Source organism: Zootoca vivipara, chromosome 5 (assembly GCF_965207765.1).
Source record: "Zootoca vivipara chromosome 5, rZooViv2.hap1.1, whole genome shotgun sequence".
In the NCBI taxonomy this organism is placed as follows: Eukaryota; Metazoa; Chordata; class Lepidosauria; order Squamata; family Lacertidae; genus Zootoca; species Zootoca vivipara.
Genome location: NC_142588.1, coordinates 89,980,856 through 89,997,991, shown reverse-complemented (window position 1 = coordinate 89,997,991; position 17,136 = coordinate 89,980,856). Strand labels below are relative to the sequence as shown.

At 47.4% G+C, this 17,136-nt stretch overlaps 1 protein-coding gene across 1 annotated transcript in view; it reads left to right on the top strand.

The window, feature by feature from the left end:
• FAM131A (family with sequence similarity 131 member A) overlaps nt 1-17,136 on the top strand; it is a 58,186-nt gene that overhangs the window by 9,140 nt on the left and 31,910 nt on the right. Inside the window, exon 2 of the mRNA XM_035133878.3 lies at nt 13,576-13,715. Within this exon, the coding sequence (XP_034989769.2) occupies nt 13,576-13,715 (140 nt within the window). The remainder of the gene's footprint in view (nt 1-13,575; nt 13,716-17,136) is intronic.

The following is a 17,136-nucleotide window of genomic DNA, read 5'->3' as shown; positions in this document are numbered from 1 at the left end:
GGAAGGAATCACAACATGGGATTTTCCCACACAATCTAGGCTTGGAAGGAGCTGGGATGTCATAAAGGCCCCAACATCACTAACCTGGGGTTAAGCAAGGCTTTCCAGGGGACAGAATGGAGGAAGGGTAAATCACACACCCTGTCCTTTCAATGTGAACAACCTTTCAATTCCCTTCCATTCCTGTTTGGTCCTCTCTCAGGCCTGATTGATGCATTCCTCTTGGAATGTGGTAGCCTGTCATCAGTTGCCTGTGTGCTCTCCAGCAGCTCCAATGCTGTGGGTGCAGAGGAACAATGTGGGTCAGCCAGACGATATGGCCAACAGGGCAATACAAGAGTAGGAAGGAACTAGATCATTCTGCCACCCACTTGGGGAGTTCTTGCCAGCCTTTGCTGGAGTGCCGTGAATCAGGAGGACACCGCAGCCTAGAACTCCCACACTACTCCGATAACTTATGGACTAGGTCACAGAGAGGACAGGACATAGTTTCAAGGGGATTCAGTCCTTCTTTAATTGAACCCATTTTCGAGGCTTGAAGCTGAAGGTTGGGGCTATCGGGCTTTCATACTGCTAAAGAAATCTTGCTTTGTTGCAAGGGTTTCAGCTGATTGATTTGCCAGGTACATCAGAATAAATGTGTGTACAAGTAAAAAGCAATAGTCCTGAAGCAGAAAGCATACCTTTTTATTTTTTAAAAAAATGTTGTGTGTGATATGTGTTGTCTTAGCAGGAGCACACCCTTCCTGGATGTAAGAGAACGAGGCATGGCTCTTTGAAGATGCTTTTCGCCTTCTGCATTTTCCCATAAGTGCTCATAAGTACTCATTTTAATCTGTTGCCTCATTAACCAGGGTAGGGTTGGTTGTTGCTGTTGTTGTTGTTGTTGTTTTTAAAAAAAACAATGCGGCCTTATGCTGTGTTACTAGGAAGTTAGTCTCCCTGCATTCAAAAGGGGTTGAGCATGCCAGGAATTGCAGCCCTGGTCAATCAGAAGTTAATAGACTGCAGCACAAGTATTTTTTTATTTTTTATTAATCTGCCCCAATTAAATGCAACCCCTGCCATTTCCAAGTAGAATTGGGAATGTGTCCTGCCTGGAGCCCTGGAGAGCAGCGGCTGGTCAGTGTAGATAGTACTGAGCTGGATGTATCAATGATCTGACTCAATATAAGGCAGCTTCCTCTCTTCCTGCCTTATGCGCCTTTCTGGACTCTGGGCAGCGCAGGCGTTTGCTAGCTCAGGGTACCCTCCCCATTTTGTGTCTCATCTATTTCTGGCAGCGGAAGGACACATTGACACCCCTCTTTTTTGGCACTGCTGGACCCGGCCCTCCGGACTGTCCTTCTCATTGTTCATCAGAAATCTCCTGTCCCTTGCCAGTGCTGACGGCAGCCCCGGGACCAGGACCAGTGATTGCTGCCCCCACTCTCGATTGATGCTGAGTCTCCAGTTAAAAAAGCTTTGACACACATTCTTTGATTTGTGTTTGTGTTTAATGTCTCAAAGTGGGAAGGAGAGAATCTGTGCTATTTCTGCGGAAGCTGCTGGCACCCCCTGGCATGATGGCAGCACACTTGAAAATTAATGGCTCGCCTGTTAGGAACGCAGTGTCCCTTTCATGGAAGGGAGACTCACGCTGCCGGATGCAGCCGTCTCTTCTTGGAAGGAAATCCTGGCTAGATTCACACATCCTTCCTTCCTCCTTTTCCGCACCTCTCTCTCTCTCCCCCCATCTCTTCCCTCCCCACTGACACAAAGTCTGTTTCAGGCTGTGTGCACATCACCATCCACTCTGGGACCAGTGCGCTCCCAATACTGCTGGCTGTAGAATCCACATTCCCCACAATTCAGAGCTGGCTTGTAGTTTCTTGAGAAATGCTGTTTGATGCTTTCCCCACTCAAACCAGCTTCCAACTGGTTTGAATCATAAGCTACACTCATTTCACTGGTCAAAGATCCTCCTGTTTTCCAGGGACAGTCCCGGATTTACAGAAGCCATCCTGGTTTCTGATTTGATGTCCCTATTTTGGATAAATGTTGGAGGGTATGGCGTTATCCGACCCCCGAGGCATCTGAAGGCAGCCCTGTATAGGGAAGTTTTTAAATGTTTGATGTTTTATTATGTTTTTTATATATATTGGAAGCTGTTTGAGTGACTGGAGAAACCCAGTCAGATGAATGGAGTATAAATAGTAAAATGATGATGATGATGATAGAATGTCCCTATTTTCATCAGAAAAATGTTGGAAGGTATGGGTTCAGCTGAGGTGTGGGCACTTGAGAAGGCCATTGCACATACGCAGATGACTGCTTCATGAATAGGAGTTGCTGGGGGTTTGTAGGTGTAGGAAAAACCAAACTGGTAACCTCCCTGCTCCCTTTCTGGAGTGTGGGAAATGACCTCGCAGCAAATCATCACCTTTTAAGCCTCTAATGTGTACCTAGCTTTGGTTTCCATAGCATCCCTGAGCCAGACAGGACGAGCCTCCCTTTCCCACGACAGTGACGATGCACAGCAAATGCTGCCTTTTTCAGGAACTTTGCCCCATTTATAGTCAGTAGACATTTAAGGCTGCTTTGCATGTTCCATGGTTTGCATGCTACATTGCAAGAAGTTCATTCATGCATTATCTCAGCAGTATGCTTTTCGCATATCCTAGGAACCCAAACCACATGGGAACATCTCTCTGCTTAGTTAGCCACGAGCATGAAACAGTATCTATGTGGTTTGGGCTGAATTTCACTTGTAAGTTTTATCGACTGGAAGGGAGCTTGTTTCCACTATCCCTTGCTTAAAACTGAGTGACACTGTGAAGACCCTTGCATGATGTATTATTGGGGGTTAGACTGTACCACTTTAGGATGCAAATGTGTGTGTGTGTGTGTGTGTGTGTGAGAGAGAGAGAGAGAGAGAGAGAGAGAGAGAGAGAGAGAATGATTATGTCTGATGCTCAAAAGTATAGGAATGTAGGAAGTTGCCTTATACCAAATCAGACCATTGGTCTATGTAGCTCAGTATTCCTTACACTGACCGGCAGCATCTCTCCAGGGTTTCAGGAAGAGGCTTTTCTCAGGCCTACTTAGAGATGCTGGAAACTGAACCAGGGATCTTCATCATGCAAAGCAGCTGCTCTGTGTCACTGAGCCACGTCCCTTCTCTCAAAATCAGCAAAGCAGGAAAAAAAAGCTAGGTTTGAACATTCCCTTTGACATACTACTGTTGTATGCATAGTGATCCTAAAAACAACAACACCCCACGACAACAACATGTGTGTGTGTGTGTGTGTGTGTGTGTGTGTGTGTGTGTGTGTAAATGTTCATATTCAAGCATTTGTTCATTCTCCCTGGAGGGTGAAGGGATAGAATCCACCAAGAGCTGTGCCACGTAATTCTGTAGAAGATCATGTACATCCAGCAGACAGGCTGGAGACAGACTGTAGTTTGTGAATTTCAAAATCCAGATGATGGCAATGCCTTTTATTAGGCCAGCCGGAATGTCACAGAGGAAGTGCGCAAGCCTTTGGGTTCTCCAGAACTCTTCATCAGGCTTGATGCTGCTGCACAGAGCAAGAGGAAGGGCAGAGGAAGAGTTGGTGATGCGGCATGCCTCGGAGCCAGTGGCTGGTCAGAGCCTTAAGACGCAGCAAGGGAGGAGCCAGCAGCAGACATTGAAAGCATAGCTGCCAAGTTTTCCCTTTTCTCGCGAGGAAGCCTATTCAGCATAAGGGAAAATCCCTTTAAAAAAGGGATAACTTGGCAGCTATGATTGAAAGGAGGATCCATGAGGTGCTATGCAGGTCTCATTGCACCTAACACTGCAGCAGAGGGGGAAAGGAACACATACCCTCATGTCTGGAAAAATAAAAATAGAGTATTATATGTTCCTTTCCTACCCCGTGGCAGTGTTAGGTGCATAGAATCTCACAGAGCCCCTTTTAATGGCCTGCAACCTGCTCCCACATCCCATCTAAAGATTCTGAACAGAGGCAGATCCCAAGGCCATAAGCCAACTCCCCCCCCCCCGCTTTGCTCTGGCCTCATGAAGAGACCTGTGGACCTGAAAGGTTTGCACATTATTTTGGGTGGGCCTAATAAAGGTATTGCCCTCATCAGTGGTAGACTTTGGGCTTTCACATTTTGGAGGGGCCCCTGTGCCATAATTTAGCACCCCCCTCCTCCTCACACCTTGTTGTTGCATTTCCAGATAATTTTTATTGGTGTTCATGTAAATACAAGAACAACGTATAACTACAGTAACTTGTCCAGTGGTTGTTGTTGTTTAGTCATTTAGTTGTGTCCGACTCTTCGTGACCCCCATGGACCAGAGCACGCCAGGCACTCCTGTCTTCCACTGCCTCCCGCAGTTTGGTCAGACTCATGTTAGTAGCTTCGAGAACACTGTCCAACCATCTTGTCTTCTGTCGTCCCCTTCTCCTTGTGCCCTCAGTCTTTCCCAAAACCAGGGTCTTTTCCATGGAGTCTTCTCTTCTCATGAGGTGGCCAAAGTATTGGGGCCTCAGCTACAGGATCTGTCCTTCCATTGAGTGCTCAGGGCTGATTTCCTTAAGAATGGATAGGTTTGATCTTCTTGCAGTCCATGGGACTCTCAAGAGCAGGCATCCCCAAACTTCGGCCCTCCAGATGTTTTGGACAACAATTCCCATCTTCCCCAACCACTGGTCCTGTTAGCTAGAGATCATGGGAGTTGTAGGCCAAAACATCTGGAGGGCCGCAGTTTGGGGGTGCCTGCTCAAGAGTCTCCTCCAGCACCATAATTCAAAAGCATCAATTCTTCAGCGATCAGCCTTCTTTATGGTCCAGCTCTCACTTCCATACATCGCTACTGGGAAAACCATAGCTTTAACTATATGAACCTCTGTCGGCAAGGTGATGTCTCTGCTTTTTAAGACGCTGTCTAGGTTTGTCATTGCTTTTCTCCCAAGAAGCAGGCGTCTTTTAATTTCGTGACTGCTGTCACCATCTGCAGTGATCATGGAACCCAGGAAAGTAAAATCTCTCACTGCCTCCATTTCTTCCCCTTCTATTTGCCAGGAGGTGATGGGACCAGTGGCCATGATCTTAGTTTTTTTTGATGTTGAGCTTTAGACCATATTTTGCGCTCTCCTCTTTCACCCTCATTAAAAGGTTCTTTAATTCCTCCTCACTTTCTGCCATCAAGGTTGTTGATATTTCTTCCATCCAGTGGTACATTCTTGCTAAGTTTCATATGCAGTACACGGTATGCAAGCAATACGTTTATTTATGCAATGTCAATTTGAGTATACTCTCCAACACCCCTCTTGGCTCAGTGCCCAGTGTGGGTGAACCCACCGTTCTCCCCGAAATCCACCTTTGCCCTCATTCGATATTTAGAATTATTCTTATCGACAGTCATTTACTTTCATTTTTAACAGTGCTTGAAAGCTTGAAGTGATTTGAGAGAGGTTTCTCTTTCACGGGGGTGGGGCTAAGGAGGGAGTGCAGACGTTCACATACACAATTTATTTTGTCCCGAGGTCACTTCTGGTCAAAAGTGCTTTGCGGGCTTTTCAAACAATATGGAAACTGCCTAGAGGCAGGAGTGGCCGGAGTATACACACCACAAGCAACAATCGCCTTTTAAAACAGCCTTCAACTCTCTGAAAAATGCTCTTCGTAGCACTAAAAACAACAACCCCACTATGCTGTCTCAAGCATAAATAGGTATGTGTGGGCAAGTATACGCTGGTAAAGGTATTTTGAGCGAGTCACTGTTATGGCATTAATTTCAATTCTTATTGAAGGGGTCCAGAGGATTCTAAGGATGTTTCCAGAGGGGAGCTGAATATTGTTTAGATCCGGCCAATATGGCCAACTATCGCCCAGTCTCAAATCTTCCATTCTTGGGCAAGGTGATTGAGCGAGTGGTTGCGGAACAACTCCAGGCACGCCTGGAAGAAGCGGACCATTTGGATCCCTTCCAGTCAGGATTCAGGCCTCATCATGGGACTGAAACTGCCTTGGTCGCACTGGTCGATGATCTCCGGCGGGCTAGGGACAAAGGTAAGAGCTGTATCCTTGTTCTGCTGGATCTCTCAGCGGCTTTTGACACCATCGACCATAACATCCTTCTGGACCGTCTAGAGGGCTTGGGAGCTGGGGGCACTGTCATGCAGTGGTTCCGCTCCTTCCTCCTGGGCCGTGTTCAGAAAGTGGTGGTGGGGGATGAGTGTTCAGACCCCTGGGCTCTCACTTGTGGGGTGCCTCAGGGTTCTGTCCTCTCCCCCATGCTTTTTAACATCTATATGCAGCCGCTGGGAGAGATCATCAGGGGGTTTGGGCTGGGTGTCCATCAGTATGCTGATGATACCCAGCTCTACCTCTCTTTTAAATCAGAACCAGTGAAGGCGGTGAAGGTCCTGTGTGAGTGCTTGGAGGCGGTTGGAGGATGGATGGCGGCTAACAGATTGAGATTGAATCCTGACAAGACAGAAGTACTGTTTGTGGGGGACAGGAGGCGGGCGGGTGTGGAGGACTCTCTGGTCCTGAATGGGGTAACTGTGCCCCTGAAAGACCAGGTGCGCAGCCTGGGAGTCATTTTAGACTCACAGCTGTCCATGGAGGCACAGGTCAACTCCGTGTCCAGGGCAGCTGTTTATCAGCTCCATCTGGTACGCAGGCTGAGTCCCTACCTGCCCACTGACTGTCTCTCCAGAGTGGTGCATGCTCTAGTTATCTCTCGCTTGGACTACTGCAATGCGCTCTATGTGGGGCTACCTTTGAAGGTGACCCGGAAACTACAACTAATCCAGAATGCGGCAGCTAGACTGGTGACTGGGAGCGGCCGCCGAGATCACATAACACCGGTCCTAAAAGACCTACATTGGCTCCCAGTACGTTTCCGAGCACAATTCAAAGTGTTGGTGTTGACCTTTAAAGCCCTAAACGGCCTCGGTCCGGTATACCTGAAGGAGCGTCTCCACCCCCATCGTTCTGCCCGGACACTGAGGTCCAGCTCCGAGGGCCTTCTGGCGGTTCCCTCATTACGAGAAGCCAAGTTACAGGGAACCAGGCAGAGGGCCTTCTCGGTAGTGGCACCCACCCTGTGGAATGCCCTCCCACTAGAGGTCAAAGAGAACAATTACCAGACCTTTAGAAGGCATCTCAAGGCAGCCCTGTTTAGGGAAGCTTTTAATGTTTGATGGATTTCTGTATTTTAGAATTTGTTTTTTTGGAAGCCGCCCAGAGTGGCTGGGGGAACCCGGCCAGATGGGCGGGGTATAAATAATAAATTATTATTATTATTATTATTATTATTATTATTATTATTGTTGTTAAAATATTGCAAACAGGTCATTGGAAAAAACATAGCTATTCTTTAAATTCTTGCATTTTCCCTGGGGAGAAAATGAATTAAATAGGGGAGGGGGGATATGAGCAGGCATCTTGTGTGGAATCTGCAACAAACAAACAAACAAACCCACACAACCTTGCATTAAAGAGGAGCAGGGATCGCACACTGAACTGGAAGCTCCATAAATCCCAGCTAGATGGGCAGGAAGAAGTCGTTTCTGCATTGGGACTGTGGCAGAAGTAGGCACAGTCACGTACCCTTCTGCTGCATGCAGGAATCTGCAGGAGAGCTGGCATGCAATGGCTAAGTCTTAGACCAGCCAGAGCGTTGCTCTCAGGCTTGCAATAACAGGTGGACCCAACAGGCAGCTGGAGCCATGAAACAATTATTATTAGTTGAATGAGCTGCAGCCCAGCAGCTACCTAAGCATTTTTGTTATGGGATGCATGCACTGTTCCCATGAATTCTAGACAATCTGGGAGAAACAAATCCTAGCCTCTCTTTCTCCATGGGGAGTGTGGCACACACATACCCCACTTGGGTCTTTTAGCCATATATTTTGCTGTAGTCGGGGATTGTTGTTTTCACGGAGGGGGGCAGGCACAGATAGAATGGAATAGCCTGAATCCTGAACAGCAGCCCTCTCCACTGCAACGTTTCGTTGCAGGTACCACTTTTGTGAATCACAGGGCTGGACTGACTCAGCGGTCACTCTGACTTTCTTCGCCAGCTGCCAACCAGGACCTTGCCAGAAAGGGTGCGCTAGGCTCCCGCAACTCCTGTCATTTACCCTCAGCATCAGATTGCCAGAAGTCCACGTTTTCAGAAAACGGAGGGCTATCGTTGGGAGGAGAACATCACCACCTAATTCTCCTGGAGAGAGAGAGTGTGTGTGGCATGGGTGCCCAGGGGGGAAACCTGGCAGCACTCAGAGGCGAGCGGTGTGGATGTGTGTATCCTGTTACTTTTGCTTGCTTAGGAGAGGCAGGCTGGCAGAGAATTTCCCTTGGCTTTATACTGTGCGACTCTCTACATATCTCCTGACAAGCTCCTTTAGCAGTCCCCAAAGACTGGATGCAGTTCCTGGCACACAGCCCCATGCAGCCAGCCACTGTCTGCAGGGCTCCTTCGGAAAGCCCCAGGAAAGAAATCCGAGCAGCAGCAGCAGAATAATGGAGCAGAGGAGAAACTTAATTTCTGCTTTCCCTGGCAGGTGAAAGCAGTCTAGGGAGCTAGGAGAGCTGTGGGGTCAGCTGGCAGCCCCCCTTCCATTCCTGGCAGGATCTGCAGAAAACAGAGGAGAGAGGGAGCAGCTTAGTGGCAAAGGATCTGCCTTGCAAGCCAAAGGTCCCGGGTTCAATCCCCCAGCATCTCCAGAAATCCCAGAGAGCCGGTGTCAGCCAGTGTAGACTATACTGAGCAAGATGCACCAATGGTTTGACTAAGCGTCAGACAAGTTTGCACTGGGTCCTGGAAGGATGCAGTTAACCACAATGGGCGGCATACTCAGAGCAGACTCATTAAAACCAGTGGACTTTAGGTAAGACGCTGATTTATCTCCAGCCATCTTGCTGGTTCATCTATTCCAGGGTTTCCCCAAACTTGGGTCACCAGCTGTTGTTGGACTACAACTCCCACCATCGCTAGCTAGCAAGTGGTCATGGATGATGGGAATTGTAGTCCAAAAACAGCTGGAGACCCAAGTTTGAGAAACCCTGTTCTAGTCTAAATGGTGTTGGACTCCAGCTCCCAATAGCCCAAGTCAGCATGGCCAGCAGTCAGGGATGATGGGCTTTGTAGTCCATCATAATATCCAGAGGGCTACAGATTCCCCACATGTGCTCTATTCTGTGCTAAATGGCAGAAGCTCTCCGAGGATTCACACAGCGCCATCTTGAGATACCACAGATTGGAACTGAGACCTTTTTCTGAGTACAAAGCAGATACTATACCACTGAACCACAGTCATTCCTTGCAAGCAACTTGTTGATTTAATTCCAGTGGGTTAACTCTGCATATGACATATATTTAAAGTACATAAAAAATGTATTTAAAATACCTTCCTCCCCTCGGAGAATCTTGGGAACTATAGTTCGTTAAGGGGGCTAGGAATTGTAGCTCAGCGAGGGGGAAACTGCCACTGCCAGGGTTCTTTGGCAGAAGTTGTGAGCTTTAAAAGTGCATGGGATGTGCTTGGAATGTGTGATGCGGCTCTAAAACCTTACAGTTATTCCAGTGAGAGAACAGAGGAATTAAATTCTGGTAGCAAAACTTTTCATCTGTAAGCCAAAATATTTTGCTCTAGGCAGTTAATACCTGCTTTTATCTGTTGCTATAACAGATGTATTTTTCCAGTTGTATTTTATTAAATATCAAAAAATTCACATATATACAGTATATATAGTCCAATACATATTGTTTTGATTTGTTTTGTCTACTTCCCACCCCCTTTTCCATGGTGCTTTTTATTTCTCCCCCTTCCTGCACCCTATCTTCAGTTTTTTTATACCATAACAATGATACAATAACTTCTAATTGCTTCTGTTGCTCATAGTTCAAATCCTGCTTGCGAATTCATCGTACTATAACATTTCTTTAGACAGTCCCAAAAAAAGGCTTCTATTCTTCTACAAAACAATCGTCTTTAGGTTCTCCTATTTTAGCTGTTAAAGGTAAAGGGACCCCTGACCATTAGGTCCAGTCGTGACCGACTCTGGGGTTGCGCACTCATCTCGCATTATTGGCCGAGGGAGCCGGCGTATAGCTTCCAGGTCATGTGGCCAGCATGACAAAGCCACTTCTGGCAAACCAGAGCAGCACATGGAAACGCCGTTTACCTTCCCGCTGTAGCGGTTCCTATTTATCTACTTGCATTTTGACGTGCTTTCGAACTGCTAGGTTGGCAGGAGCTGGGACCAAGCAACGGGAGCTCACCCCGTCACAGGGATTCGAACCGCCGACCTTCCGGTCAGCAAGCCCTAGGCTCAGTGGTTTAACCACAGCGCCACCTGGGTCCCATATTTTAGCTGTTACCTTTGGCAATTCTGCATAATAGTCAATCACATTACTTATCCATTCTTTTTTGGTGGGAAGTTGCTATAACACAGGTAAAAATAGATCTAGGATGGGTACGGGGAACTTCAGTGTTGTGGGCCATATGTGGCCCTCCAGGGTGCTCCATGTGGCCCTTGGGTCCCCCTCAAGGCTGTGCCACTTCCTGGTATTGCTGTGCACCTTCCCTGATTGCAACTTTGCCTGGCTTCAAAGAGTACTTCCACTCTGACAATGCTACCTGCTTGCTTGAATGGACAATAGAGACAGGCTTGTGAGTGGAAATCTGCCTACTTCACTGAAGTGAAATGTGCCTTCCTTCATTCTCCCAGTCTTGTTCTTGGCTCTGCCTGCCACGGCCATGTGTCCCCTGAAAGATTAACCAGAAGCAGAATGTAGCCCTTGAGTTGCAAAGGTTTCCCCATTGTTGATACAGAATGTGCCTGTGGATTGTGATGCTGGGTGGGGGAGGGGGAGAGAAACAGACCCCATGGTTTGTGCAGGCTTCAAAATTCCTGCTTTTTGTCAGAATTGGAATCAGTGTGGTATGCGATGTGGTCTAAACCACTGAGCCTCTTGGGCTTACGAATCGGAAGGTCGGCAGTTTGAATCCCCGCGACGGAGTGAGCTCCCGTTGCTCTGTCCCAGCTCCTGCCAACCTAGCAGTTCAAAAGCATACCAGTGCAAGTAGATAAATAGGTACCACTGTGATGGAAAGGTAAATGGCATTTCTGTGCACTCTGGCTTCCATCACGGTGTTCCGTTGCACCAGAAGCAGTTTAGTCATGCTGGCCACACGATCTGGAAAGCTGTCTGTGGACAAATGCTGGCTCCCTCAGCCTGAAAGCGAGATGAGCGCCGCAACCCCATAGTCGCCTTTGACTTGACTCAGCCATCCAGGGGTCCTTTACCTTTTCTACATTTACCTTAAATAAAGACTAGGCAAGTGAGAGTTCAAATCCCTCCCCTCAGTTGAGAGCATGATCTGGAGGCAGTCGCTGTCTCTCAGGCTAGCCTACCTCATAGGGTTGTTGTGGGCATAAGAACGAGAGGAAATCCACTTGGAACTCCTTGGAGGAAGCGTGGAATGAAAATGAAGCAGGTGCTTGGAATCCAAAGGCAACCAAAAGCTCACAAACAGGGAATGATAATAATAATAATAATAATAATAATAATAATAATAATAATAATAATAATAAAATTTATATCCCGCCCCTCCCCCGGCCAAAGCCGGCCTCAGAGTGGCTAACAAAAAGTAAAAATAGTACAGTGTACATAAAATCACAGTCAATTAATTAAAATACATTCTAAAATCAATTCAGAATCAAATTAATGGCAACCATTGGCCTAGAGTTCTATGAGGGTTACAGAAGGAGAGAGGGGGTCAGACTGTGCCTTGGCCAAAGGCCTGGTGGAACAAATCGTTCTTGCAGGCCCTGTGGAAATATGTCAAGTCTTGCAGGGCCCTAGTCTCTTGTGACAAAGTGTTTCACCAGATTGGGGCCACGGCCGAAAAAGCCCTGGCTCTGGTTGAGGCCAGCCTAACCGTCCTGTGGCCCAGGATCTCCAAGGTGTTTTTATTTGAAGACCATAAGGTCCTCCGTGGGACATACCAGGAGAGACGGTCCTGTAGGTACGAGGGTCCTAGGCCGTATAGGGCTTTAAAGGTTAAAACCAGCACCTTAAACCTGATCCTGTACTCCACTGGGAGCCAGTGCAGCTGGTATAGCACCGGGTGAATGTGACCCTGTGGCGAGGACCCCGTAAGGAGTCTCGCCGCGGCATTCTGCACCCGCTGGAGTTTCTGGGTCAGTCTCAAGGGCAGCCCCACGTAGAGTGAGTTACAATAATCAAGCCTGGAGGTGATCGTCGCGGGGATCACAGTGGCTAGGTGAGGGCGAGAGAGGTAAGGAACCAACTGCTTAGCTTGGCGGAGATGAAAAAATGCCGCCTTTGTTCTAGCTGCAACCTGCACCACCATAGAAAGGGAGGTGTCGAAGATTACACCCAAACTGTTAACAGACTGTCTCCTGGTATGCCCCGCGGAGGACCTTAAGGTCCACAAATAATAATATTCTGGAGATCCTGAGTCATAAGATGGCTAGATTGGCCTCTACTAGAGCCAGGGCCTTTTCAGTACTGGCCCGAACCTGGTGGAACGCTCTTTCCCAGGAGACCAGGGCCCTGCGGGATTTGTCTTCTTTCCGCAGGGCCTGCAAGACAGAGCTGTTTCGCCTGGCCTTTGGGTTAGACTCAGCCTGACCCCTGTGTTTTTCTCCTTCATAGCTTGGATTTATGGCCTACTTGAAATGAGGCTGCACTTTAATTTTAATACTGTATTTTAATCTGTATTTTAATTAATTGTTTTTATGTTTTATTGTAATTCTGTTGGTGTCAGCCGCCCTGAGCCCGGTTTTTGACTGGGGAGGGCGGGGTATAAATAAAAATTTTATTATTTATTTATTATTATTATTAATTGTGCCCCTGCAAGAGATGGGAGTTGGCTCCCCAATCCCATATCGTCTCGACCCAACCAAAGGACCCCTGTCTTCAAAGGATTTAACTTTAACCGGCTCCCATGTAACTGTCCAGCCACAGCTTCCAAACATCTGATCAGTGTGTCTGGGGCCAAGTCAGGATGACCGTCCATCAACAGATAGAGTTGGGTGTCATCAGCAAACTGATGGCAGCCCAAACCAAAACCCAAGACAAGCTGGGTGAGGGGATGCATAAAGATATTAAAAAGCCACACTCCACTAGGGTCACATACATACACGTAAAGCACAATTTCCCCGCTGTAGACAGTCACGGCTTCCCCTGGAGAATCCTGGGAACTGTAGTTTGGGGTGCCGAGAGACCCCTCACAGAACTGCGACTCCCAGCACCCTCAGCAAACTACAGTTCCCAGCATTCTTTTTTTGGGGGGGGGAGGAGGAGCCGCCAACTGTGAAAGTTGTATAAGAATGCTTTCAATGTATGTCGTGCGGATGTGACCACAGTCCTCTGGTCCTCTTTTAAAGCCCATGCCTGCTGCCACAATCTCACGGCCAAGGGTGGGTTCCATGAACGGATTATGTGCTGTGCAATGTAATGAGCCTGCTTTTTGGGTGCAAAAGGGAGACCGCCTGCTGTTGCTCACTCCTTCTTGTTCCCCGGAGGTTGACCTCACTCTCTGCTCTCCCCTGCAGTGGCTGTGGACACTACTTTGCACGTGGAGTGGACCGAGGCGAAGTCCCTGCCCACCCTCTCGCCCCTGGGCCACACCCGGACCTCCCTAGTGCGCAGGCTGGTTCGCCAAAGCTCTGTGGACAGCCAGGATTCTCTCGAGGTGCCCTTTTTCATCACTCTGCTTCTAGGCTGGCAGGACTGCGGGGGGGAGATAGATGTTGCTGCGGCAACAGCTTTAAGGTGCATGTAGCTTATGCTGGCGCATGATGGGAGCTCCTGCGTGGCACAGGGGGCGGGAAAGAATGGAGACTTGAGTGCTATTGGTTCTGCCCTTCAGCTCCAGCCTCCCCCGACCTGATGCTCTCCACTGGTTTGGGACTACAACTCCCATCAGCGCCAGGGTTGATGGGAGTTGTAGTACATTTCAGTTGCCCTTTTCTGAACATTTTCCAGCTCTACAATATCCCTCCTGAGGTCCTGTGACATGAGCTGCATTCCAAGTGTGGCTGTAGAACTATAGATTTGTATAGCATCATTAGGATATTGGAGGTTTCGCGTTCACTCCCTTTCATAACAATCTCCAGCACGTAATTCACCTTTCCCAAAGCTGCTGAGTAAATTATTTAGCATTCGTATTGTACCACTAACGTGCACAGTGTTCCACACCGAAAACAGGTCCTTGCCTTGAGGAGCTTACAGTCTCAAGTTTTTCCAAAGGGGAAGCATCTATCGGAGGGGAGGAAGACAGGGGAAAGATACAGGCTCAGTTCAGTTGTGTTTCCACAGCAAAACAGGGTGATGTGTGTATGTGAATGCACAAAATAAGGAGTGTGACAGCTGAACTTGTTGGGATAGATCTGGAGGGTACGGTAGGAGAGGCTCTATTATTTATTAATTAGCCTTCCTCTTATTCACTTGAACAAGATTAGTGTTTAGTTTAGCAGAGTTAAAAATATATCATCCTTTGCAGTATTAACATGGAAACCGGAGACAAAGCTGCATGGCTTCGTATAATTATCCAGGATGCCTTTGGCAGTCTGGATTCTCCCTTTATTATCCCTTGAAACAAAATAACCACACAGAAGTCCTTAATGTAAGGATATAAAAAAATATTGTTTACTTACATAAAGTTGCAGACTCAGTTCAAGCAGAAAATAGCAATGAAGTAAGGCAGGCGAGAAGACAGGGCAAGGGAGCCAGTGGAAGGAGACTGGTTCAGTTTTGTGTTATACACAGCAAAACTGTTGTATGCATATGTAAAATAAGGAGGGAGAAAGTTGAACTGACCTTGCTTCTGACGGCAAAGCCCTTCAGAATTCGTATTTGAGAATCAGGTAGGTAGCCGTGTTGCTTAGAGACCAACTAAGTTTGTTCTTGGTATAAGCTTCCATGTGCACGCACGTATCTGAAGAAGTGTGCATGCACACAAACGCTTATACCAGGAACAAACTTAGTTGGTCTCTAAGGTGCTACTGGACAATTTGTTTATTTATATATATATATTTCCTGTTTGAGAAGTTGATGATTCCAGTAGGATGAGGTTTCTGCTTCTCCCCACCCCCACCCACCTCCATAGCTTCTGCATTTTTACCAAAAGCACATTGTGATGGAAATTCAACTGGTGCAGCCTGACCTGGACATGAGATGCATTGATGGGCAAAGGTATACCTGTTGAATTCTTAAATTTACCTTTCCTTTCTGTTGCTGGTTGTTTTTTTTAAGACATTTTATTAAATTTTCCAATTGAACACATTTAAACAATAACAAAACAAACAACAACAAACACAACATCACATAAACATAATAAACACAGAATTTTTCTTCTAAACATCTTATCAATTATTACAATTTTCTTTGCTCTGCCGAGCTTTCGCTTCCCTCCCTCCCCCCAATCGGTTTTTTTTGTCCATTCCTGTCTTGCAGTTTCTTTATTCCTTCTATCTAAAGTCAATTCGTAGGATTTATTTCAGTCCTGCAAGTGTCTTTAAACTTCTATAATTCTTCTCCATATAATCCACAAATTTACTCCAGTCCTTTTGGAACTTTGACTCTCCCTGGTTTCGGATCCTGCTAGTCAGTCTTGCTAGTTCCGCATAGTCCATCATTTTTGTCTGCCACTCTTCAATCGTCGTCGGTAACTCCTGAGTTTTCCATTTTTGGGCTAACAAAGTCCTAGCCGCAGTTGTCCTTTCTGTTGCTGGTTTTGTTTGACCTTGATACGGCAGTTGCTTAAAGGCGCAGAGCATCTCTCAGGAAGAAAAGTCAGCCACCCTACCCAATGCCTGTTAAAGATCAGCCCATTAAGGAATCTCATCTCTCATCCTGCATTTCCTACTCCCTGTGAGCTGTCCCTGTCTGATGTTAGCAGCTTCAGGGTTTTTTACACACTCCAGGGGGGCCTTCTTTCAAATGCTGGGATTAATTCAATTACCTTGCCCCGGGTGGTCCCTGGTCCCTGCTCCTAGCATTCTAACTAAATGGCTAATAAGTCGAAAACAGTAGGTCTCTGATTTGGCCTGGCCAGAATTATGACTTTTTCCAATGACTTGCTCACAAGGGAGCCGGGAAGCACCAAGGGTTGTCAACTGACCAAAGCACACCCCTGAGTGGCCAGCTCATACGCCTTTTAAAAGCAGCTTGGTCACAGCAGAAAGCATGGGAAAATGTAAATACTCACAGGTAATAGAAACACAGGTAGCTGCTTCACATTGGGTCAGATTATTTACCTATTCGAACAGGTGGTGATTCCTTTGTCATAAGAACTCAGGGTGGTGCGCAGACTAAAATGCAAGATAAAACACAAGTAAATAATCAAATCAAAACAACAGAACAATAACCCCTCCCTTCCCACAGACACATTTTAAAGGCTGTACAATATTAATCAGCCAAAGGCCTGGTTGAATAGGAACTTTTTCACCTGGCGCCTAAAAAACATATCATGAAGGCACCAGGCGAACCTCCCTGGGGAGAGCATTCCACAAAGAAGGAGCCACTGCAGAGAAGGCCCCTTCTCATGTTACCGCACTCCGGACCACTCATGTAGGAGGCACACAAAGAAGGGCCTCAGATGATGAATGCAGAGTCCAGGACGGTTTATATGGGGAGAGGCGGTCCTTACAGTATTGCAGTCCGGACCATTTAAGGCTTTCCAAGTCAAACCCAGCACTTTGAGTTTGGCCCAGAAACTAATTGGCAGCCAGCGCAGTCAGGTCAGGATCAGTGTAATAAGCTCAAATCGTCTTGTCCCAGTGAGCAACCTGGCTGCCCAATTCTGCACCAGCTGAAGCTTCCGAACCATATTCAGAGGCAGCCCTACGCAATTGAGGCTTGCCCATTGGGGTACTGCCCCACCAACTGCCCTTTGTCTGCAACCAGCCTCTGCCTGCCTGCCTTCTTACAACCAAGTGCAGCAGGTGGTCCTGGCTGTCCATTTCCTCCTCCGTTATGCTGGTGCCGCCCTTGCAGAACTCAGCAGGGAAGAGGATGGGGAGAAAACAAGAATGAGCTGGCCCTGCCAGTCATTGGCTGTGCTTCCACCCACTGTGGACCTCTCTGTATTCCACCTCCTTGGGTATCAGCTG